Source organism: Mustelus asterias, chromosome 19 (assembly GCF_964213995.1).
Source record: "Mustelus asterias chromosome 19, sMusAst1.hap1.1, whole genome shotgun sequence".
In the NCBI taxonomy this organism is placed as follows: Eukaryota; Metazoa; Chordata; class Chondrichthyes; order Carcharhiniformes; family Triakidae; genus Mustelus; species Mustelus asterias.
In genome coordinates, this window is record NC_135819.1 from 64,308,146 (window position 1) to 64,334,607 (window position 26,462).

The 26,462-nt window shown below is 44.4% G+C and overlaps 1 protein-coding gene across 1 annotated transcript in view; it reads right to left on the reverse strand.

Annotated features, from left to right (window-relative positions):
* The window catches only part of LOC144507503 (uncharacterized), a 74,165-nt gene that overhangs the window by 38,788 nt on the left and 8,915 nt on the right, over nucleotides 1-26,462 (reverse strand). The window contains exons 4-7 of the mRNA XM_078234628.1: nucleotides 18,654-18,757; nucleotides 16,028-16,159; nucleotides 10,018-10,155; nucleotides 865-1,040 (exon numbers count right to left, since the gene is read on the reverse strand). Coding sequence (XP_078090754.1) covers nucleotides 865-1,040; nucleotides 10,018-10,155; nucleotides 16,028-16,159; nucleotides 18,654-18,757 — 550 coding nt within the window. The remainder of the gene's footprint in view (nucleotides 1-864; nucleotides 1,041-10,017; nucleotides 10,156-16,027; nucleotides 16,160-18,653; nucleotides 18,758-26,462) is intronic.

Here is a 26,462-nt window from a genome sequence, read left to right on the forward strand (position 1 = left end):
TCTTCTCTCAGAGGGTAGTGAATCTCTGGAATTCTCTGCCCATTGAAGTGGTGGAGGCTTCCTCGTTGAATATGTTTAAATCATGGGTAGATAGTTTTCTGATCGATAAGGGAATTAGGGGATATGGGGAGCAGGCGGGTAAGTGGAACTGATTCGCTTCAGATCAGCCATGATCTTGTTGAATGGTGGGGCAGGCTCGAAGGGCCAGATGGCCTACTCCTGCTCCTATTTCTTATGTTCTTATGTTCTTAATCCCTCCATCCCAGCCTTTATTCTTCAGAGTTTAGATGAATGAGCGGTAATCTCATTCAAACATACACAAATCTTACAATGTTCGACATGGTAAATATAGGAAAGACGTTTCCCCTAGCTGGGGATGTCTAGAAGCAGGGAACATGGGACAGGTCATTTAGCTCTGTGATGAGGAGGAATTTCTTCACTCTGAGGGTGGTGAATCTTTGGAATTCTCTGCCCCAGAGAGCTGTGGAATTTGTCGTTGAGTATGTTCGAGACGGAAATTGATAGATTTATGCGTGTTAAAAACATCAAGGGATACAGGATAGTGCAGGAAAGTGGTGTTGAAGTGGAAGAGAATTGGGATTGATATATTCTCAATTTTGTTACCAGCGAATGTAAAATAAAAAGTGCCATTTGATTGCTTCACTCAGGATGACTAGCCTAGGAAATGGAAAAAAATGTCAACACTGGTGCAGTACAAGGTACGCTATTCTGCATTTAACCATGCTCTACCTAACCTGGCGGTGTCCACTACTGGTCCCTAAAATGACAACACCATTTTTCAACACTAACACCCATCAACTTGATAAACAAAAAAACAAATTTCCATAAACGGTAGCATAGTACCTCTGTCCCATTCTCTCCTCTCTCAAACTGAGTCGCATCTGTCGCCATTTTTTCTTTCTCCCATTCCCCAACAAGCAATTGGCTGGATATGGAGTTCTGCTTGCTGATAACATGGCTGGACGTTTCGCTTGATTGGTGTTGGTTACTGAAGCTTTGCAGGTTCTTCTTTAAGGTTTCTAAACAAATTTTATTTTAAAATGAGGAACTAAGTCAAGGATCAGCTGTCATAAAACTTTCTTCAATTCAATCAAAATAACTTTTAGATTGACATGCAATTACTTATTTTTGTTTTAAAAACACAGCAATTACCTTTTGACGACTGATAAGATATGGACCAGATCTAACTTTCCCACACTAAATCCCTTCTCCACCTTCCAGGAGTTGTACCTTCTGGTCAATATGTTCTTTTAAAAATGTATAAACCCTAGTTCTCCATTAGGGCGGTATGGTGGCACAGTGGTTGGCACTGCTGCCTCATAGTGTCAGGGACCCAGGTTTAATTCTGGCCTCGGGTGACTGTGCGGAGTTTGCACTTTCTCCCTGTGTCTGCATGGGTTTCCTCGGGGTGCTCCGGTTTCCTTCCACAGTCCGAAAGACGTGCTGGTTACGTGCAATGGCCATGCTAAATTCTCCCTCAGTATACGTGAACAGGTGTCGGAGTGTAGCGACTAGGGGATTTTCACAGTAACTTCATTGCAGTGTGAATGTAAGTCTACTTGTGACATTAATAAATAAACTTTAAACTTTATGTAACAAACTGGAGGGATAATGGGTATCTACGGAATCATGCGACAGCATGAGTCTACAAGAAGAGGGCAGAAAATTTGAAGGAAAGAAACTTATATGTATGTGGATTTTACTTATTGGATCATAATTAAATTTTTCCCTCTCCACAATTCTCCCTGTCTCTATCAGATCATGATGTGGAGATGCTGGCGTTGGACTGGGGTAAACACAGTAAGAAGTTTAACAACACCAGGTTAAAGTCCAACAGGTTTATTTGGTAGCAAAAGCCACACAAGCTTTCGGAGCCTTGAGCCCCTTCTTCGAAGAAGGGTTGTTAAACTTCTTACTCCATCAGATCAGCCATGATCTTATTGAATGGCTGAGCAGGCTTGAGGGGCAAGATGGCGTACTCCTGCTCCTATTTCTTATGTTCATCCTAGGGGGACTAATTTGTTATTTGGCTTTGTTCTGCAGGTGTCCAATGCTTCATGCAGGTGCCATTCTTCACATTTGAATATTGACTATAAGGGCAGTACTTTACCATGGGCTTTGGGATGTTGGGAGCAGCCAGAAATTGGACTGCACAAATGTTCTTGCCAGCAGCTCCAGAATTTCAGCAGCCCCATCAAAAGAGATGGGCACAGTTCAATGATTGGGAGGTGCCTCAGCATGGAGGAGCCCTCAGACAGGCAAGTGTAAAATTAAAAATCAGAGGGGTCAATAAGGCACCTCCCTCACTTCATGTGCGTTTCCTCTAGAAGTAGTTGAATATCAACAGAGGCCACGGCTTTCTCTTCTGAACAAATAGTGCTGATGTCAACTCTATTGTTCTGACCATCCTCCCTATGGACATCAACTAAATCAGAACACATTGGGAATCAAAACTGTCAAATTATTGGCTGATATGGCCTGAAAAATGAACAGTTTTACTTGTTTTTATATCTATGTGCATAACATAGTTGACAAAAATTTACATAAAAAATAACATTCATTTCTGTAAGAACTTCGCCAAAGCCAGTCCTCTGGCACAACACTGCTTTATTTAAATAAAGAAAAGGCCCTGTCCGTGGCTTACAAACAAATCGGGGCCTGTACTCTGGACCTACATAACCCACTTTCCAGGTTGTCAGTGCGGGGTTTAACTCCTGCCGCTCGTCTTTCATTGGGTGAACTCCTGTTTGCTCAATAGAGAAATTAGTTCTCCACGAAGCCCGCAGGACGATCTCGTAATGGCGCCCCCTGCCATTCGTGGCCGCTATAACATCCCTCACCTCCCCCCTCCCCCCCCACCACCCCCCCAGGTCCACAGCTTCCCCAGTACCCCTGCTGGGAGGGAGTTCTTTTCACTGCTCGGCAACCAGTTTAAAGATAGCTGGAGGTGGTGCCGGATCTGGAGATGTGAACCTAACGTCTTTTGTTTTCAGAGGGAACACCCAAGTACCATCAACATTTATTTCGCTCTGGGTGCCTGCTTCCTCAGATTCCATCTCTGAGTCTGTTTCATTATTATCTGGAAGAATGGGCTCTGGGTTAGCCACAAGTTGTTGTCTTGTACTGATGGCGACCATCTGTACCTCTGGAAGCAAAGCCCACTCCAGGATGGACTCCCTGCTCCTAAGGTGGTCTCGGTGTTTTTTCATGACCTTATCCTGGGCCTTGACCTTGTAGGACATTGGTTGTGTCTTTTATATTATGGTCCTTGGAACTCAGCCAGTCCCCGAAGTTCCTCAAGTAGACTTGATCACTTATTTCAAACATCTTTTCTGCTCTTGCTGAGTCGTAATTTCTTTTATGGATCTTTTGTCTAGACTCCATCCTCCTCACCAGGTTTGGAAATCTCATACGAAGCCAACCTCCCATTAATCTTAGAATCTTAGAAATCTTAGAATCCCTACAGCACAGAAAGAGGCCATTCGGCCCATCGAGTCTGCACCGACCACAATCCCACCCAGGCCCTACCCCCATATCCCTACATATTTACCCACTAATCCCTCTAACCTACACATCCCAGGACACTAAGGGCAATTTTAGCTTGACCAATCAATCTAACCCGCACATCTTTGGACTGTGGGAGGAAACCGGAGCACCCGGAGGAAACCCACGCAGACACAAGGAGAATGTGCAAACTCCACAGAGACAGTGACCCAAGCCGGGAATCGAACCCAGGCCCCTGGAGCAGTGAAGCAGCAGTGCTAACCACTGTGCTACCGTGCCGCCCAATGATTCTGCTGGAGTGATTCCTGTGGTAGCGTGTACAGTCGTTCTATAATTAAATAAGAAACATGCCAATTTGGTTTCTGTAATGCCGCAGTGTGTTTCTTTATGCCAGTTTTAAAAGTTTGCCTGTTCCGCCAGCCCATTTGAGGTTGGGTGGTGAGGTGCCATTTTAATATGTTTGATGCCACTGGAAAGCATGAAGTTTTGTAACTCAATACTGGTGAAGGCGGTGTCATTGTCAAACACCAAGACTTCCGACTCTGTTCCTGCCTCAATGAAAAAGCCACTGTTTCCAGGATTGTCACTGACCTCATCTCTTCCAGAGATCTTCCTTCCACAGCTTCCAACCTCATGTTCTCCCAATCCCATACAGCCCGCATCTACCTCCTTTCCAAAATTTACCAACAGGACCTCCCCAGTAGGCCCATCTTGTCAGCTTGTTCCTGCCCCACTTAACTCATTTCTTCCTATCTTGACTCGATTTTCTCTCCTCTAGTCCAGTCCCTTCCCACCTACATCCACGATTCCTCTGATGTCCTACGCCATATCAACAATTTCCAGTTCCCTAGCCCAAACGGCCTCCTCCTCACCATGGATGTCCAATCTCTCTACACCTCCATTCCCCAACAGGATGGCTCGAGAGCTCTTCACTTCTTCCTCAAACAGAGGCCTGAACAATCCCCATCCACCACCACTCTCCTCCATCTGGCTAAACTCGTTCTGTCACTCAATAATTTCTCCTTTAACTCATCTCACTTCCTTCAAATAAAAGGTGTGGCTATGGGTACCTGCATGGCTACCAGTTATGCCTGCCTCCTGAGGGGTATGTGAGCATTCCCTGTTCCAGTCCTTCTCCGGCCCCCTCCCACAACTCTTTCATCAGTACATTGATGACTATCTCAGTACCACTTCATATTCTCGTCTGGACCTGAAAAAATGTATCAATTTCGCTTCCAATTTTCACCCGTCTATCACCTTGACACGGTCCATCTCTGACACTTCTCTTCCCTTCCAGGATTTCTCTGTCTCCATTTCTGGTGATAGATTGTCCAACCAGAATCCATCACAAGCCACTGACTCCCAGTTACCTTAACTACAGCTCTTCACACCCCACATCCTGTAAGAACTCCATCCCATTCTCTCAGCTCCTTTGCCACCTTTTTAGGGCCAAAATGGGCTAACAGGCTGGATAACACAAATTGTTTTACCTTGTTGAAGGCCTCAGTTTAGGGTGCTTTTCATGGCTATCTTTGATGTTTCTGCAGCAGAGCGTGCAAGAGGGCCAGTAAGGTAGCCAAGTCCAGAATGAATTTCCCATAGTAGTTCACTAAGTCTAAGAAGGATTGTAACTCTGGTATTTTTCGGGACTGATGCCCCTTTGATGGCCCTTACTTTCTCTTCTACAGAGTGTAAACCTTTTGCAGCCACCTGATAACTCAAATAGATTACTTCCTTTGCCTGAAACACACATTTTTCTCTCTTTAGACGTACCCCCAGTCTTGAAAATCTTTTCAGCATTTCTTCCAGGTTCACTAAATGCTCTTGTTCTGAGGTACCCATAACCAGGACATTGTCCAATATTACTGCCACTTTAAGTAACCCCTGAATTATACTCGCCATCGTCTGCTGCAATATAGCACACACTGATTAGACCCCGAAGGGCAGGCGAGTATATTCACATAAGCCCTTGTGTATATTCATATTACGTACATTTGGGACACCTCAACTAGTTTGATAAGGGGTGGTTCCCACAGATCGGAAAACAGCAAATATGATGACATGTTTAAAAAAGGAGGTAGACAAAAGGCAGGTAACTATAGGCTGGTTAGCTTAACTTCTGTTGTAGGGAAAATGCTTGACTTGACCATCAAGGAAGAAAGAGCGAGACATCTGGATAAAAATTATCCCATTGGGAAGACGAAGCATGGGTTCATGAAGGACAGGTCATGTTTGACTAATTTGGTGGTATTCTTTGAGGACATTACGTGCGTGGTGGACAATGGGGAACTTGTGAATGTGACGTAGCTGGATTTCCAGAAGGCATTTGACAAGGTGCCACACCAAAGGCTGTTGCATAAGATAAAGTTGCACGCTGTTACGGGTAATGTATTAGTGTGGACAGGGGATTGGTTAACTAACAGAAAGCAAAGAGTGAAGATAAATGGGTGTTTTTCTGGTTGGCAATCAGTGACCAGTGGTGTGCCAGGGATCAGTGTTGGGACCACAATTATTTACAATTACATAGATGATTTGGAGTTGGGGACCAAGTGTAGTGTGTCAAAATTCACAGATGGCACTAAAATGTGCGGTAGAGCAAAGTGTGCAGAGGACACAGAAAGTTTGCAAAGAGATATAGATGGTCTCAGTGAGTGGGCAAAGGCCTGGCTGATGGAGTACAATGTTGGTAAACGTGAGGTCACCCATTTTGGTAGAAATAACAGCATAATGGACTATTATTTAAATGGTAAAGAAATTGCAGCATGCTGCTGTACAGAGGGACCTGGGTGTCCTTGTGAATGAATCACAAAAGTTGGTTTGCAAGTGCAGCAGGTAATTAAGAAGGCAAATTGAATTTTATCCTTCATTGCTAGAGGGCAACAGTGCTAACCGTTGTGCCACCGTGTTGCAGCTGTATAAGGTGCTGGTGAGGTCACACCTGGAGTACTGTGCACAGTTTTGGTCTCCTTACTTGAGAAAGGATATACTGGCACTGGAGGGGGTGCAGAGGAGATTCACTAGGTTGATTCCGGAGTTGGGAGTGTTGGTTTATGAGGAGAGACTGAGTAGACTGGGGCAATATTCATTGGAATTCAGAAGAATGATGGGAGATCTTATAGAACAAAGATCATGAAGGGAAAAGATAGAAGTAGGGAGGTTGTTTCCATTGGCAGGTGAAACCAGAACTAGGGGACATGGCTTCAAAATAAGGGGGAGTAGATTTAGGACTGAGTTGAGGAGGAACTTCTTCACCCAAAGGGTAGTAAATCTGTGGAATTCCCTGCCCAGTGGAGCAGTTGAGGCTACCTCATTGAATGTTTTTAAGGCAAGGATAGATAAATTTTTGAACAGTAAAGGGATTAAGGGATATGGGAGTGGGCTGAGTCCACGAAAAGATCAGCCATGATCTAATTGAATGGTGGAGCAGACTCGAGGGGCCAGATGGCCTGCTCCTGCTCCTAGTTCTTATGTTCTTATGAGTACTGGTTTGGAGATAGTTATATGCCTGCTCCCCAAAAATAGAAGCTGCAGCTCCTGTGTCCACCTCCTTTTCCAATGGGTGTCCATTTACCAGCAGTTCTACCATTAGTGGAGTGACCTTGTTCGTAATAATACAATTTAGCTGCATTGTTTCTTGCTTTGGCAATGAATATACCTATATGGTATGGGCCAGTACTGGCCTTAGCCTCTTTCCAGAGCAGCGTGTGTTTTGTCTACTCCTGCAACTGTGCATTGGCTGTCACCTGGCTGTGCCTGCAACAGTCTTACTTTGGCACTAGCAACCTTCAAAGTATGGTCTTCTCCACATTTGGGGATATCATTGCGTTTCCTCGACTGCCTGGTGAGCAGGGCCTCAATATTGTAGTGGAAACTTTGACATCTTACTTACATAGGCGCCCTATGTTGAGGAATAGTCACTACTACTCATTGCTCCTCTCCCTATCCGAAGAATATTGCTTTTAGACGTCCCTTGCAACTCAAGCCCTTTATCTGCACATTGCAGTGAAAGGGCTACTTCAATTGTTCTCTTCAATTCAAATCAGGTTTTTTGGATTATCAAGTTGTTCACTCCACACACCAATTTATCTCTCAACATTTCATTCAGAGATGACCCAAATTCACAACGTTCTGCCAATTTTTGTAATCTGGCCAAAAATTCTGTAATGGGTTCCCCGAGGGGTTCTCCTGTTGTATTAAATTGATATCTCTGAAGTATGGCAGGAGGCTTTGGATCTTTTGCTTTTTAACCAAAACTACAAGTTCATTAAGTCTTTGAATTAGGAGTGTTTGGATAAGTCAGGCTTTTTATTATGTTGAATGTTGAGGCCCACATACTGCGAGTAAGATTACTTTCTGTTTTTCGTTTCCCTCAATATTATCTTCCCAACGTAGCAGCGCATGCGCTCTTTGTATTGGGCCAGTCTTCTCCGTTTGCGTCATAAGGTTCAAGGTTACCGAAGAAAGGCATTTTTGTTTTTTCTCCTTACCAGAGAGGAAATGCTGCTTTCTGCTCAATGATAGAAGAAGAAAAAAAAATCTTGTTCACCTTCGTCACCAATGTCATAACCTCGCCAAGACCAATCCTCCAGTACAACACTGCTTCATTAAAACAAAGAAAATGCCATGTCCGTGGCTTATAACAAATCAAGTCCTGTGCTCTGGACCTACATAACCTGCAGTCCAGGTTGTGAGTGTGAATGTAAACTCCTGCCACTCATCTCTCATTGGGTGAGCTTCCGCTCGCTCAATAGGGAAAATTGTATTCCATCTCTTAATGAAACCATGTCCTTCATGGCCACTGTAACAAGGAGTACATCAAGAAGTTACTCAGTTTTTCAGTTTTTTGTCTTGATTGTTTCTGATAGATGTGCGTTTCAGTCTGTGGTTAGGTTTTGCTACAGTGTAATTGCTCTATGGTATCAATCAAAATTTAATTAGTCTTCTGAAACGGATTTATCCTTTGAAGCCCCCCTCTCCAAAAACCTCATGAAAATACCACAAATCAGCAGCACCAATACATTTTGTAACTGCTTCCGTCTTAGTCATGCTTTTGTTTTAAATTATATAAGTAATATAACTCATTGCTTATAACTCCCATTAAGTGAACATGAAGCAGATCTGAACTAAATCGGCAGTATGAGCATGCAACTGCAACTAGGGTGTTTTGTTGTTTAAAGCTAAACTGAAATGTTAAGTTTCAAGTGATGTGGGAATCCATTTTATGAAACCATTTTGAGTACGTGCAATTAGTACCTGGTTCTGTGCTGGCTAAACATATTTACTCTGGTTACCAGCTCATGAAAACAAAAAACAATTGTCATACGTAAGTGTCAAGTACATAAAGGTGGCCAACTCAAAGCTTCTAGGAATTTTCCAGCATCAGGTGGATTTTGATCAAAGATAGGAATCCTGGTTGCTACTTTCATTTTACATTAACTTGGGAAATTGGGATCAGTTGGAGTGTCCTGAACATCTCACTGGGAGGTCTTCTGTTAGTAGTATTTACACCTGATAGCCAGTCAGGAAAGAGATAGAGAGCCTGATGAACTGAAGCGACGACAATAATCTGTCCCTCAATGTCAGCAAAATGAAGAAGATAGTCATTGACTTCAGGAAGCGTAATAGAGGACATGCTCCTGTCTACAACAATGAGGATGAAATGGAAATGGTTGAGAGCTTCAAGTTCCTAGGTGTCCAGATCACCAACAACCTGGCCTGATCCCTCCATGCCCCGCTATTGTTAAGAAAGCCCACCAACGCCTCTACTTTCTCAGGAGGCTAAGGAAATTTGGTCCGCTATGACGACTCACACCAACTTTTACATATACACCATAGAAAGCATTCTTTCTGGTCATATTACAGCTTGCTCTGTCCAAGACTACAAGAAACTACAAAGGGTCAGGAACGAAGCCCAGTCCCATCACACAAACCAGCCTCCCATCCATTGACTCTGTCTACACTTCCCCGCTGCCTCGGAAAAGCAGCCAGCATAATCAAACACCCCACACATCCCGGACATACTCTCTTTCACCTTCTTCTGTCTGGGTAAAAGATACAAAAGTCTGAGGTCACGTACCAACCGACTCAAGAACGGCTTCTTTCCTGTTGCCATCAGAATTTTGAATGGACCTACCTCATATTAAGTTGATCTTTCTCTGCACCCTAGCTATGACTGTAACACTATATTCTGCACCCTCTCCTTTCATTCTCTATGTATGGTATGCTTTGTCTGTATAGCGTGCAAAAAACAATATTTTTCATTGTATACTAGACATGTGACAATAATAAATCAAATCAAATCATTCTCTTAGCACACCCTTGTAAAATACACAAAGATTTGAACTATTAAGTAAAGCATTTAAATGACCATAAAATCTATTTTCCATCTCCACCGTGACTATGATTTAAACACAGAATTACAGCAATGTAAATCAATGAACAAGTAGAAGATCAAAGTCAATTGGCTAGATATCATTGCTATTTATATCTCACCTTTAATTCTTCCTTTTCTTTTTTTCTGTTTCTCCTTTTTGACGTTTATGTCTTCACCTTTATTCTTCTGACTGTCATCATTATAAAAGCTGAATATTGGCTGTGTCTCACTGGATGAATCACTCCATCCAGAATAGCCTACAGAAAGAAAGACTGCATTGCTCTAATGGTTTTGTGCCAAGGGCAAGCAAACAACAATGTACATTTATATAGAGCTTTTATTGTAGTAAAACATTTCAAAGTGCTTCATAGAACTGCAATCAAGGAAATTTTGACACCAAGCTGCATCAGGAGATGTTTGAACAAATGACTACAGAAGTCGTTTTTAAGGACCATTTTAAAGAATGGCAAAGAGGTGCAGAGGTTCAGGGAGGGATTCCACAGCTTAGGGCATAAATAGCTGACAATAAGCTAACACAAGCCTTAATCAGTGCCGCTCTGTAGCAGATAGGTCATCCCCATCAGCTCATAAATCAAAAGATAAACTCTTAAAAATCAATAGATATCGGGAAAAAAACTAAGTTGCTATTTTCAAACATAAAACACGATAGATTGCGAGCTGGTTTATAAATCTCATTGGAGGCTTACTTAATCTCAAATTGGTCTGAGCTCTTTACATATATATTACAACATCTAAAAGACTTTACAAAATACTTTTTAAAAATTCTACCAGTTATCAGTTGTGCACTCTGTCTCAACAGTCAGAGAGTCATATTCCCTCTGACGAACAAGGTATGGGGAAAAATTACTGACAAAATTAATTTAACCCTTATTAGTGCTCTTTATTTGGTACCAGGTATTTAGTGTTATTAAGCAACAGGTTCGAACTGTAAAACTAAAAAAAAAGTTAAGTTCAGTGAAAAGCAATTCTTCAAGCTGTTTTTTTCAGTAACCTCTCAGAGCTTAGATCCTGAATGGCAATATTTTGTTCTGGTGCTATTGTTATTTCTTAAATACTCTTGGAGAATTTGCTAAATGAATTCATGTTAAACATTAGATATTATCAAGAGTAATGTTCTTTGATATGCAGATTTCAAAAATGCGAGGAAGAATTTTAACACCTAAAAATGCCAGCATAATTACTATGTAATATTTACTTTTTTTTTAATTCATTCATTCATGGGATGTGGGTATCATTGGCTGGGCCAGCATTTCTTGCCCACTCTAAATCCCCTTGGACTGAGTGGCTTGCTTAGGCCAATTTACAGGACAATTATGAGTCAATCAGATTGTTCTGGATCTGGAGTCACATGTCGGTCAGCCTAGGTAAACATAACAGATTTCATTCCCTAAAGGATATTAATGAACCAGATGGGTTTTTACAACAATCAACAATGGTTTCATGACTATCATAGACTTTTAAATTTAGGACCTCAATGTTATTTTTAGTTGGAACTGGTCAAAACCTACACCATCTTCTCAATATTCTAAGGTCAAAATTTAGATCCTTGATTTCACATCAGTTCATAACCAATTGGTCCATTTTACATTAGAGACTAGAAACACACTTTCTGCTCCACTTAATTACTTTGTATTCCTTGCTTTCACCATTCCACCACTACTAGTCACTTGTTCAACCCTTTGCACATCCCTAACTAGCCCCTTCCCACTTGCCAAAGCCAGTCCTATCATTAGAAATCTGCTCAAAATTATCCTCCTCTTTTGTAACTTTGTATCCTTCAATATAACCTGTCCATTTTTCACCCATGCTGTGTGTAACCTATCCTTTGCTTCTTCCTTGTAAAGCATTTTGGTTGCTAAGTAAATTGAAGTTATGATATTGAGCAATATAGATATAGATGCTGCAATCATTTTGATATAACCCACGTTCTCAAGCAAAAAACAAATCACCTCAGTGCACAGGCGGAACGATAGCACAATGGTTAGCACTGCTGCCTTACATCACCAGGGACAGGGTTCAAGTCTGGCCTTGGGTGACTATGCAGAGTATGCACATTCTCCCTATGTCTACATGGGTTTCCTCCAGGTGCTCCAGTTTCCTCCCAAAGTCCAAAGATGTGCCAGTTAGATGGATTGGCCATGTTAAATTGCCTCTCAGTGTCAAGGGGATTAGCCGGTAAATACATGGGATTATAGGTTAGAACCTGGGTGTGATTGCTGTTGTTGCAGGCTCAATGGGCCAAATGGCCTCCTTCTGCACTGTAAGGATTCTATGATGTTGGATGTCTCTCCAGAATTGGACAATGCATATGCTTCACAGAGATCGTCGAGCAATCACTGGGAATGGGAGCAACCGTTGTCTGGTTACAGGAACAGCAAAAGCCTCAAGAGCTTTTACTGAAGAATTGTATTTTTAAAAGTATTCTAAATTCTTGGGCTGTCCCATGTGTGTTTCTAGTATCCTTTGTGTTGTAATGAAAACATTAAGTAATGCACTTATAGGGTGGAGTTTTTCAAAAATTCTTCAAATTGTCAACTCGAGTGGGAAGCTCATCAGCTGCACTGCCGGTTTTTCTCACCAACTTTTTGAACATTTTGAAAACGATATCATGCTAGCAGAGTGGGTTCACTCAGAGCATGCTCCACCAACATCTTAGTCTCCTGAGAGATCGGGCACCATTTTTAAAGGATGCCCCTATGTAAAAAAACACTCCACAGACAAGGAACGCTCCCCACTCACTGACATAGAGCACCTCCCCCGAACCTCCCCACTGAGGGTGCTGGGACGCTGTGCCAGGGTAGTGCCTGGGCATGACCTCTCCCCGAGGGCTGTACTTAACTGTGTACCCTGTGGTGGGTTCTGATCCCCAGTTCTCCATTTTTTAAAACCTATCGTGAACTGCACTGGCATGACATCACGCTGCTGGGGGAGGGGTGGTGTTTTCCAGCATGGGGAGCTATTAAAACAGAGAGGCCTACTAATTATATTCAAATATATTATAATGGTGTACTCGTCATTACATAGCAGGAATCCCATTATGTCACGGGGGGGGGGGGGGGGGGGGGGGGGGGCGGGGGGCGGGGGTCAATAAATGACAATTTGGGATGTCTACTCGATTCTCCGCCCACTCTGCATTCGCACCTAAACAGTATAGTCACTCACTTTAATGAACATGCTCTCTCAGCCACTGAGCCTCAATAAAGTCTGTATACTGAAAGCAGGCTTGAAGTGACAACAGTCTTGATAGAGAGAAAGCGTTGCCCAGAAAACATCTATTTTCTCTTCCTGACCTTTTAAGTTGAACATGTTTGAGTACATTTTGTAAAACAGTGCGAAGACTGAATTGCACACTTATTTATTAACAGTGTTTTACAAACAGCTCTGTAGTTACAGAACATATTCATGCATGCACAGAAGTGTATTGGCAGGCTGGGCACAGTGGAAAGACATAATTGGCATTCCATGCATGCATGGGCCAGTGCACACGTGCAACTGGCCATCTTTGCTTTGGCAGGAGTTACAGCGTCAGAATAACAACAACATAAGAACACGAGAATATAAGAACTAGGAGCAGGAGTAGGCCATTTGGTCCCTCGAGCTGGCTCCGCCATTCAATAAGATCATGGCTGACCTTTTCATGGACCAGCTCCACTTACCGCTCATCATAGAATCCTCCAGTGCGGAAAGAGGCTATTCAGCCCATCGAGTCTGCACCAACCACAATCCCACCCAGGCCCTATCCACATATCCCTATATATTTAACCACTAATCCCTCTAACCTATGCATCCCGAGACACTAAGGGGCAATTTAGAATGGCCAATCAACCTAGCCTGCACATCTTTGGACTGTGGGAGGAAACCGGAGCACCCGGAGGAAACCCACGCAGACACAGGGAGAATGTGCAAACTCCACACAGACAGTGACGCGAGCCAGGATTCGAACCCAGGTCCCTGGAGCTGTGAAGCAGCAGTGCTAACCACTGTGCTACCATGCCACCCATAATAACCCTTAATTCATTTACTGTTCAAAGATCTATCTATCTTTGTTTTAAAAACATTCAACGACGTAGCCTCAACTGCTTCACTGGGCAGGGAATTCCACAGGTTCACAACCCTTTGGTTGAAGAAGTTCCTCCTCAACTCAGTCCTCAATCTGCTCCCCCTCACTTTGAGGATATGTCCCCTAGTTTTAGTTTCACTCACCAGTGGAAACAATCTTCCTGCTTCTTTCTTATCTTTAACCTTCATAATCTTCCATGTTTCTTTAAGATCCCCTCATTCTTCTAAATTCCAATGAGTATAGTCTACTCAGTCTCTCCTCATAAGCCAACCCTCTCAACTCCAGAATCAACCTAATGAATCTCCTCTGCACTCCCTCCAGTACCATTATATCCTTTCTCAAGTAAGGAGACCAAAACTGGACACACTACTCCAGGTGTGGCCTCAGCAGCACCTTATACAGCTGCAACATAACCTCTCGGTTTTTAAACTCCATCCCTCTAGCAATGAAGGACAAAATTCCATTTGCCTTCTTAATTACCCACTGCACATGCAAACCAACCTTTTGTGATTCATGCACAAAAACACCCAGGTCCCTCTGCACGGCAGCATGTTGCAACTTTTACCATTTAAATAATAGTCCATTTTGATGTTATTCCTACCAAAATGGATGACTTCACATTTACCAACTCCATCTGCCAGACCCATGCCCACTCTCTTAAATTATCTATATCCCTTTGCAGACATTCAGTGTCCTCTGCACACTTTGCTTTACCACTCATTTTAGTGTCACCCACGAACTTTGACACACTACACCTGGTCCTCAACTCCAAATCATCTATGTAAATTGTAAATAATTGCGGTCCCAACACGGATCCCTGAGGCACACCACTAGTCACTGATCGCCAACCAGAAAAACACCCATTTATCCCCACTCTTTGCTTTCTGTTAGTTAACCAATCCTCTCTCCATGATAATACATTACCCGTAACACCGTGCACCTTTATCTTATGCAGCAGTCTTTTGTGCGGCACCTTGTCAAATGCCTTCTGGAAATCCAGACATACCACATCCACCTGTTCCCCATTGTCCAACATGCTCGTAATGTCTTCAAAGAATTCCACTAAATTAGTTAAACATGATCTGCCTCTCATGAAACCATGCCGTGTCTTCCCAATGGGACAATTTCTATCCAGATATCTCACTATTTCTTCCTTGAAGATTAATTCAAGCATTTTCCCCACTACAGAAGTTAAGCGAACCAGCCTATTGTTACCTGCCTTTTGTCCACCTCCTTTTTTAAACACTGGTGTCACATTTGCTGTTTTCTAGTCTGCTGGAACCACCCCAGAGTCCAGCAAAATTTGGTAAATTATCATGAGTGCATTTGTTATTTCCCCCACCATCTCCTTTAGTACCCTGGGATGCATTCCATCAGGGCCAGGAGATATGTCTACCTTTAGCCCCATTAGCTTACCTAACACTGCTTCTTTGGTGTTAATGATCGTTTCTAGGTCCTCACCTGCCATAGCCTTCTTGCCATCAATTTCTGCCATGTTATTTGTGTCTTCCACTGTGAAGACCGTGACAAAATACCTGTTCAACACCTTGGCCATTTCCTCATTTCCCATTATTAAATAACCCCTTCTCATCCCCTAAAGGACCAATGTTTACCCAAGCTACTCTTTTTCTTTTTATATATTTGTTGAAACTTTTGCTATCTGTTTTTATATTTTGAGCTAGTTTGCTTTCATAATCTATCTTACTTTTCTTTATAGCTTTTTTCGTGGCTTTCTGTTGACCTTTAAAGATTTCCCAATCCTCTAATTTCCCACTAACCAGGTTTGATTCCCATTCCAGTTGAGATAGACTTGGGACTTGCTTACTCATCTTGCCCGAGTGAAATGCAATGGCAAACCATCATTGACAAAAACTGCGAAGAAAATGGCTCAGGATGAGGCATCAGCAGACAATGAGCAAACAGCCTGCCTCCATGCAGAGCATACGTACTATATAAATAGTTTGTGGCCCAATTTAACTATGCAGTGCAGTATAGGAACAGTTTGAAGTAGGCCAATTAATAATTAGACACTGCTAAATTGTACCTACTTGGCTGGGTTGTTTGTTCTGGTGCTGCGGCTTTATTTCGGGAGACTGAAGATAGGTAAGGAACCTGCAAGTTTAGGTTGTAACGCTTTGCCCGAGATATACTTGGTGTTCGCAAATGTTTCTCTGAGGATTCTGTAGTTGGATAAGTGAAAATAAATGTTATCAGTTTAAAAACATAAACAAACACAATAGTTCAAATGTATTTTTGACAAGTAAACCTGAATTTATATACCACATCCTCAATTCACAACAATGAAGTACTGTTTCAAGGTTAATCACGGAGGTAGTATAGGAAACTTAGCAATCAATTTATGCACAAGCAGGTTTCACAAAACGCAATGACATAAATTACCAAATTGTTGCTTTTTAGTTAGGAAAGAGATAAATATCGATGAGCCCTTTAGCTTTTGTTCAAACTAGTGGATCTTTGCATCTCTTGGGCATAATCTTTCCCTCAAGTCTTAGCTGAGGTGAGAAAACCGTCACGTAACTCCCCAGTTGCATAGCTGAGTTTTCTCTCCAGAAAGAGTGCTACCACTGAACAAAGGCTGACAGTATAAAGTGGATATGATATACAGAAAACGTGGCTATTTTTAAATTAAAATTAGCAAGCAGAGCAGTTATGCCCTCTTGCCTACACGCCCAACTTACTAAACCGCTCTTCACAAAAAAATCCTTCCGTACCTGGGATCAACTAGTGAACTCTTCACTGGACTGCCTTGAATGCCACTATATCTTTCCTTGGGTAAGTGCACCAAAACTGTTCAAAATATTCCAGATAAGGTCTAACTAGTGTCTTGTATAGTTTTAGCAAGACTTCCCTATTTTTATGCTCCATTTTCTTTGAAATAAAGACCAACATTCCATTTATATTTCCCAATTACCTGTTGAACTTACATGCTAGCCTTTTGGGATTTATACATGAGGACCCCCAAATCCCCGTGTTGCAGTTTTCCTTCATTTAAATAATACTCAGCTCCTTTATTCTTTCTACCAAAGTGCACTGCTTCACATTTTCCTCCATTATATTCCATCTGCCAAGTTTTTGCCCACTAACCTAACCTGTCTATTTCTCTCTGCAAAATTCTTTATGTCATCCTCACCACTTGCCTTTCCACCTATTTTTGTGTCATCTGCAAACTTGGCAAAAGTACATTCACTTCCCTCATCCAAGTCATTAATATATATTGTAATATATATATAAATAATTTAATATCACTGCCTATATGAGGCAACATTATGTCATAGAGGCATGCCTGAACAATCGATTACTTTTTTCTTTAGAGTCCATGGCAGCTATTTTAAAAAAGTACTGTGTGGACTTGAAACTGGGAGTGTTTCAGATCCGTTTTCGGGGCTGTTTTCAGGCTCCCCCACCCTGTTGCTGACAGCTCGCTGCAGAAGCTTGTGAGCAGGGCTTAACGCACCTGGCGGCACGGTAGCACAGTGGTTAGCACTGCTGCTTCACAGCTCCAGGGACATGGGTTCAAATCCCGGCTCGGGTCACTGTCTGTGTGGAGTTTGCACATTCTCCCTGTGTCTGCGTGGGTTTCCTCCGGGTGCTCTCGTTTCCTCCCACAGTCCAAAGATGTGAAGGCTAGGTTGATTGGCCATTCTAAATTGCCCCTTACTGTCCCGGGATGCATAGATTAGAGGGATTAGTGGGTGAATATGTAGGGATATGGGGATAAGGCCTGGTGGGATTGTGGTTGGTGCAGACTTGATGGGCCGAATGGCCTCTTTCTGCACTGTATGATTCTATGAAAGCCTGCAGAGGGAGGTAGTGCGCATGTGCAGGCCTCTGATGCTGCAGGTGCGCATTAGCAGTAGCAGAGATCTGACAAAAAAGAGAGAGCTGTCAGCCTCTGCTAGTGCAGACTGCCTGAAGCAGCTCCCTCCCTGCAATCACGGGACTCGTGAACCGAGATATAGCCCCCGCCGACTCCCCTTGCCGCCCAGACTGATCACAGAGCCCCCCTCCCCCCACCGATCGCAGAACCGTCGCCCTTCCCCCACCGATCGCTGCAGAGTGACACCGGGGCCCCTCACCCTCATTAGCCCCACCTCCATTGGACCCACCCCCACTGGCCCCACCCCCACTGGCTCCACCCCTGACATTGCCCGGTGGGCATTACCCAAGTGCCAGACTGGCATTGTCCAAGTGCCAGGTGGCACTGCCAGTCTGGCACTGCCCAAGGGACACACTCCTTTGCCCTTGGCCTCCCCTGAGGGGGTGTGGGGGGGCAGCCTCAATGGCCTCTGGTTCCACCGGCGAGGCCAAGTCGACTGCTCCCCATTCATGGGGAGCATGTCTATTCCTCGCCGGGGTGAACATTTCCAGAAACAGCATTGTAATACATTTCCATATATCAACTTACGTCCCGCCCATTTCCGGCATGAGGCTGAACGGGCTGAAAATCCGGCGCTCATAAAATGGCGCCAGTGCGAAAACTGGCACCAATTACACCAAGCACTTTACAACCGACTTTATCACCGCGTCGCGTCCAAAAACGGGCGCAACTCGATGGTAAAATCGTCCCTTCTATTTCGCTTGCTGTGCATTTTCAAAGTTTTCCATTTACTTCATCTTTCCACCATTCACAATTTATAAAAAAATCTCCCTTGCCTTTAAAAGTCTCTTTGAAAACTTCACGTGTAGGGGGTGCAGCTTTGGACGATGTTTGTAGCTTCCGCAGCTGATGATCTGATAACTTCACGCTGCAACATGGCCTAAGAGCAACAGAGAAAAAGAGAAGCAGCGAGCACCACAAATGCATTTTTTCTTATACTCAGCAAAAAATCTCTGCTGGGAAATGGAGAAGAAAAGGGAAAAACAATGATTTGGCAAATATAAGTGAGGGTAAATAGGTGCGTTTAGCCCCACAGACAGAAGGGAAAATTTGAGAGTGGTACCACCATTATTAAACCAACTGAGTAATATTGTCCCGAACAAATGTTACTATTCTTACTATTACTCTTGCTGAATATAATAGTAAAATATGATATACAAGGGTGGATATTTTAGCGTCATAATGGGCCAGGTGGGAAACACATGGGGTGGGATTTTCCATCCGCGCTCGCCCCAAGACTGGAAAATCCTGCCAGAGGTCAACAGACCTTTGCATGGTCCTGTCCCGCCCGCTACAATTCCCGTGCCGGATGGGATGAGAAAATTCCACCCATGACGTGACTGAGCTATACAGGCCAAAAGGTTCCTAATTCAATTTCAGTTCTATGTTAAGTCAGCTATCTTATCTGAGCAGAAATTGAGGCAGTAAAATTAGCCTCAAAACACCAAGAGCTATTTTAACACTGATCGTATACCCTCGGATTACAGTGTCCATGAAGTACAGCCAGATTAAGAAGAACATAGATTAGATACAGAATAACATTTCAACTCTATTGGACATGAGTCTTAACACCATTGTATAAACACCGATATTATAAACAAAGTTCCAGCTCATATTCAGCCGGTATCCAAGGTCACCATTGCAGACGTCAGATCAGCCTTCTCGAAAGTCAACCCATAGAAAGCGACTGGCCCAGATGGGGTACCTGGACGAGTACTCAGTTCCTGCACGGATCAGCTGGCAGGGGAATTGACAGACATCTTTAACCTCTCTTTACACCAATCTATTTGCTTCAAGAAGACGACAATCATTCCTGTACCAAAGAAAAGCCAGGCAGTGTGCCTTAATGACTATCGTGCGGTGGCTCTGACATCCATCATTATGAAGTGCTTCGAAAGGTTAGTCATGGCACGAATCAATTCCAGCCTCCCAGATTGCTTGGATCCACTACGGTTCACCTATTGCTGCAACAGGTCCACAATAGACGCCATTTCCTTGGCCCTACACTCAACCCTGGATAACAAGGGCACATACGTCAGACTCCTATTTATTGACTACAGCTCCGCCTTCAACACCATCATTCCAACAAAACGCATCTCCAAACTGTGGCCTGGATCTCGGCTCCACCCTCTACAACTGGATCCTGAATTTCCTAACCCACAGACCAAATCAGTAAGGATAGGTAACAATACCTCTTCCACAATCACCCTCAACACTGGTGCTCCACAAGGCTGAGCCCTCAGCCCTTTACTATACTCCTTAAACACCTATGACTGTGTGGCCAAATTCCCCTGCTGATGACACTCCCATAGTGGGTCGGATCTCAAACAATGACGAGACTGAGTACAGGAAAGAGATAGAGAACCTGATGAACCTGTGTAACGACAATAATCTCTCCCTCAATGTCAGCAAAATGAAGGAGATAGTCATCAACTTCAGGAAATGTAGTGGAGGACATGCCCCTGTCTACATCAATGGGAATGAAGTGAAAACAGTCGAGAGTTTCAAGTTTCTAGGTGTCCAGATCATCAACAACCTGTTCCGGTCCCTCCACGCCGATGCTACAGTTAAGAAAGCCCACCAACGCCTCTACTTTCTCAGGAGACTAAGGAAATTTGGTATGTCCATGACGACTGTCACCAACTTTTACAGATGCACCATAGAAAGCATTCTTTCTGGTTATACCACAGCTTGGTATGGCTCCTGCTCTGACCAAGACCGCAAGAAACTACAAAGGGTTGTGAACAAGGCTCAGTCCATCATGCAAACCAGCCTCCCATCCATTGACACTGTCTGCACTTGCCGCTGCCTTGGAAAAGCAACCAGCATAATCAAGCACCCACGCACCCTGGGAATACTCTCTTCCATCTTCTTACATCTAGAAAAAGATACAAAGTCTGAGGTCATGTACCAATCGACTCAAAAACAGCTTCTTCCCTGCTGCCATCAGACTTTTGAGTGAACCTACCTCATATTAAGTTGATCTTTCTCTACACCCTAGCAATGACTGTAACACTAGATTCTGCACCCTCTCCTTTCCTTCTCTATGTACAGTACGTTTTATCTGTATAGCACACAAGAAACAATACTTCTCACTGTATCCTAATACATGTGACAATAATAAATCAAGTCAAATATCCTGTGATCTTTGCTCACACATGAAGAGGGAGCATTTTGGCAAAGTAAAAGGGAACCATCAGCTCCCATAACTCATCCAAGCACAAATGGAAGGGGTAAAATGTGAAAACAAAACCTTTGTTATTTTTCCTGGATTCTGCAGCTTAATTTGGTAAAATTATGGAGCTGACTTTTATTTGCACGTTTCTTGCATGGAACCTACCTTGATAATCAGCTGTCACTGCCACAATTTTCCTTCACAGTATCGCAGATTTTGCAGTGGGTGCCAACCCGCTGCGCCCTTCCCAAGCAGTGCTGCCGGCCTCAACTGGGTTCCCGGCCTGATCGGACAGGAACCTGATGCATATTCAAACCCACAAATTTAAATGTAATTAGCAGGCTTGCACCCAGAGTCAAATGGCCCTTTTTATTCCCCCGCCTCCCCAGCAGGATCTGCAGTGGCAAGCTTTCGAACAGGTCCTCACAAGCAAGGACCTGGTGTGTTGGATCCCGATGGTCACATAAGCAGCATCAACCCCTCAGCAATGAGAGGCATCCTCTCCCCCACATCACACAGGCATGTGGTCTATCCAACCCGACCACACACACTGGTTCCCCTAACACCTCAGACTGCCCACTCAGGCCTCCATGCCCCTCAGACCCCCCCAGTCAGGCCCCCTTCCCCTCAGACCCCTCACTCAGACCCCTTCATGCCACGCATCTTGACAGTGCTGACTGTGCACTGCTCCCTGGCCTGGCGCCTTGAGCCCCTTGGGGGCTCAAAGAGGTAGGTCAAGTGGCCATTTGCCGCTCTGCTTCTGTGAGACTACACACGAAGGGTCCCTCAAGGATCCTGGGGGTTGAGTGAGCTTGAACTGTGGCATGGGGTTGACCTCGCCACTCTCCATCAGGATGAGAGTGTGGTGGCTGGACTGCCCCCTCTAGCCCTGGCAGACCCGAAGATCATGAAGATCACCCCTGGTGATGTCAGACAGGATGTGGAGATGCCGGCGTTGGACTGGGGTAAACACAGTAAGAGTTTTAACAATACCAGGTTAAAGTCCAACAGGTTTATTTGGTAGCAAACACCATAAGCTTTCAGAGCGCTGCTCCTTCGTCAGATGGAGTGGAAATGTGCTCTCAAACAGTGCGCAGAGACACAAAATCAAGTTACAGAATACTGATTAGATTACCAGGTACACGGTACCTATTCTTGCAACTCGGCCAACATTGTCTACCTGATACGCTGCAGGAAAGGATATCCCGAGGCATGGTACATTGGGGAAACCATGCAGACGCTACGACAACGGATGAATGAACACCGCTCGACAATCACCAGGCAAGACTGTTCTCTTCCTGTGGGGGAGCACTTCAGCAGTCACGGGCATTCAGCCTTGGATCTTCAGGTAAGCGTTCTCCAAGGCGGCCTTCACGACACACGACAGCGCAGAGTCGCTGAGCAGAAACTGATAGCCAAGTTCCGCACACATGAGGACGGCCTAAACCGGGATGTTGGATTTATGTCACATTATCAGTAACCCCCACAGCTTCCTCCTGGACTTGCAGAATCTCACTAGCTGTCTGGAGCTCACTAGTTCTGTCTGGAGACAATGCACATCTCTTTAACCTGTGTTTAATGCTCCCTCCACCCACATTGTCTGTACCTTTAAGACCTGGCTGGCTGTAGGGATTCGCATTCTAATCAGTATTCTGTAACTTGATTTTGTGTCTCTGCGCACTGTTTGAGAGCACATTTCCACTCCATCTGACGAAGGAGCAGCGCTCTGAAAGCTTATGGTATTTGCTACCAAATAAACCTGTTGGACTTTAACCTGGTGTTGTGAGACTTCTTACTGATTTCAGACAGGCCTGTGATCGATTACTGCATTCCTGCCTGTCAGCTGTGCAAGTTCTGAAGTGGCCAGTTAACGTTAACCTTCAAGGCCCCCCAGTCACCTGGTAGAATTTTAAATCATTGCAGCACTCCATTCCGCAGCAGAGATTTTTCTTTCTCCCGATCAGAAGCAGCACATGAGAGCAGACCCTTGAAGCCCTCTGACAGAGGAGATGTCAATTTCACCTGGGAGGGTGGAGGTTGGTTTCCAGTATGCCCAGCTGTGCGCTCAGCTCCAATTTATGTGCATAATTTTGATTTGAAGTTGCTGAGGCTTCCCAGCAAGGAGATATCATTGAAACCCTCTCCATTGCACTTGAAGGCTTTGATCTTTCTAAAGTTTATTAGTGTCACAGGTAGGCTTACATGAATACTGCAATGAAGTTAGTGTGAAAATTTGTAACAAGTTCAATGTGCAGTGTCTCATAAAAGATTCAGCTGTCAGATCAAGGGATTTCTATCATCCTCTAGCCACCTGTGTTTTTTTGATATCCCAAGTACCCCATTAGACTCCGTCTACATTGCAGTCAGGATCAATGGGGTATTTGAGATGCAGTCAATCGTAAAGGACCAATGTTACAGTCACTTTCCCATAAGAAATACAAGGATTCCTGTTTATCAGCTCAATACTTTTGCAAGCCCTAGCGCTCTTTTTTCCAGTTTTGGCTTTCGCCAAGAAACAGGGTGAGTCAACAGAGTTGCTGAGTACATGGTGACCAGGTCGAAGTACGAACATCTAAAGAGTTTTAAGTTTATAACATGACACAAGCATAGGATAAAATAAAACCCACTGCACTGCTCCATCAATCAGTCTCAGGATGTCAGGTATAGCACAGGGTTAGATTCAAAATATTACATCCTCCACTTTGCCCCAGCAGCACACCAATAGGAACACAGGAACAGGAATAGACCATTCAATTTCTCAAGTCTGTTTCACCATTCAATTAGATCATGACTGATCTGTATTTTAATTCCATCTATCTGTCTTGGTTATAGTGTGAATTAGAGGCAGGGTAAAGCTTTCTCTTTGCAGTACCCATGAAGCGCTGCCAGGTTCATAGATTAGAGCATAGATTAGATACAGAATAACGGCGGCGTTTCTCCAATTGCGACCCGCAATTCTTCTGTCAGGTCACGGTGGGAGACGCGCAGTCTGCAGCCTTGAACAGGGATTTGCGCATGCGCTGGGAACGCATGCGTATCTCCCAGAGCCGGCAAACAGTCGCTGGTCAGACCATGCTGGAAACCGGCGGGAAGGCAGGTAAGTCATTTAAATCTGTTTTTAATCTATTTTAAATACACACGTTGGTTAATTATCGGGACCTTTCAGGTCCCGATCGAATCTCCCACCCCGCCAGATGTACTTCATTCTGGCGGGGTTCAGACTAGCTCCCCATGTTCGGGGAACAAGCAGGAGACCCCGCTGGAATGCGGGGGTGGGGGGACAATCTGGGTTCCCAGGGGGTTGGGCAGTGGGGGGGCTGATGCCCCTGGGCATGGGAACCCTGGCAGTGCCAGCCTGTGCCCCCGGCACTGCCCAAGCGGCAAATTGCCATGCCCAATGCATCATGCAGTGCCAAGGGGGTGTGGCCTATTGTGGGTGGGGCCTAGGGGCAATCGGTAGGGGTGGGGGGGTCCCGCTGCCACTCTTCAGACAGGATCGATCTGGGATGGAGGGAGGGCAGTGATTGGGGCCGGCTGTGGGGGGGGTGGTCCTGCCTCCAAGGGATCGTCACTCCTGGGGCGGGGGTGGGCTGGACATCGGGGCACTCGAGACGAGGTGGGGGGGGGGGGGGGGGGGGGGGGGGAGGGGGGAGGGTGTAAGGGCTGGCCAGGAAATTGCTGTGGGGCCACGATCGGGCCATGGGGGGGATGGGGGGGGGGTGCTGGAGGGGCAGCGCTGCGGGGGTCCCACACTGGCCAGCGATTGAGCTGTCCAGCAAACAGGAAGTTGACAGTTTGGGGCCACTGCACATGCGCAGAGCTTCAGAGCTGTCAAACTCTGGTGCAAATAGGCCCTGCCACCTGGGTTTTAATGAGATTCCTGATTGGGACCTCTTCAGTGCACAGAATGCGGAGATTCAGGTGAGAAGCTGAACTGGTAGAACAGTCGGGATTTAGAACAGATTTCCCGCCAATTCAGCACTTTTGAGAGAATTGTGGCCAACATTTCTAACTCTATTTAACATGGACCTTAAACCTAACCACAGAAGAACACCAGTGTGTCATTTAAATTTCCTTAACAGCTGACATCAGACTGTTCCAAGAAAGAGAGAAAAACAAAATACCCCATAAAACTGAACTGGATACAAAGGCAGGTTCCCCAAAATAAGAGTCATAGAGGTTTACAGAATGGAAACAGGCCTTTCAGCCCAACTTGTCCATGCCACCCTTTTTTTTTAAACCCCTAAACTAATCCCAATTGCCCGCATTTGGCCCATATCCCTCTATACCCATCTAACTGTCAAAATGCTTTATAAAAGATAACTACTATTACCTGTGGCAGCTTGTTCCAGACACTCACTACCCTCTTTGTGAAAACATTGCTCCTCTGGACACTTTTGTATCTCTCCCCTCTCACCTTAAACCTATGCCCTCTAGTTTTAGACTCCCCTACCTTTGGGAAAAGATATTGACTACCTTGTTGATCTGTGCTCCTCATTATTTTATAGACCTCTATAAGATCACCCCTCAGCCTTCTACGCTCCAGAGAAAAAAGTCCCAGTCAACCCAGCCTCTCCTTATAACTCAAACCATCAAGTCCCGGTAGCATCCTAGTAAATCTCTTCTGCACTCTTTCTAGTTTAATAATATCCTTTCTATAATTGGGTGACCAGAACTGTACACAGTATTCCAACTGTGGCCTTATCAATGTCTTGTACAACTTCAACAAGACGTCCCAACGCCTGTATTCAATGTTCTGACCGATGAAACCAAGAATGCCGAATGCTTTCTTCACCACTCTGTCCACCTGTGACTCCACTTTCAAAGAGCTATGAACATGTACCCCTAGACCTCTTTGTTCTGTAACTCTCCCCAACACCCTACCATTAATTGAGTAAGTCCTGTCCTGGTTCAATCTACCAAAATGCATCACCTCGCCTTTATCTAAATTAAACTCCATCCGCCATTCATCAGCCCACTGGCCCAATTGATCAAGATCCCATTGCAATCGGAGGTAACTTTCTTCACTGTCCACTATGCCACCAATCTTGGTGTCATCTGCAAACTTACTAACCATGCCTCCTATATTCTCATCCAAATCATTAACATAAATGACAAACACCAGTGGACCCAGCACCGATCCCTGAGGCACACCGCTGGTTATAGGCCTTCAGTTTGAAAAACAACCCTCTACAACCACCCTCTGGCTTCCGTCAAGAAGCCAATTTTGATTCCATTTAGATACCTCACTCTGGATCCCATGAGATTTAACTTTATGCAACAATCTACCATGTGGTACCTTGTCAAAGGCCTTGCTAAAGTCCATGTAGACAACATCAACTGCACTGCCCTCATCTACTTTCTTGGTTACCCCTTCAAAAACTCATTCAAAGACTCAACTTCAACAAGA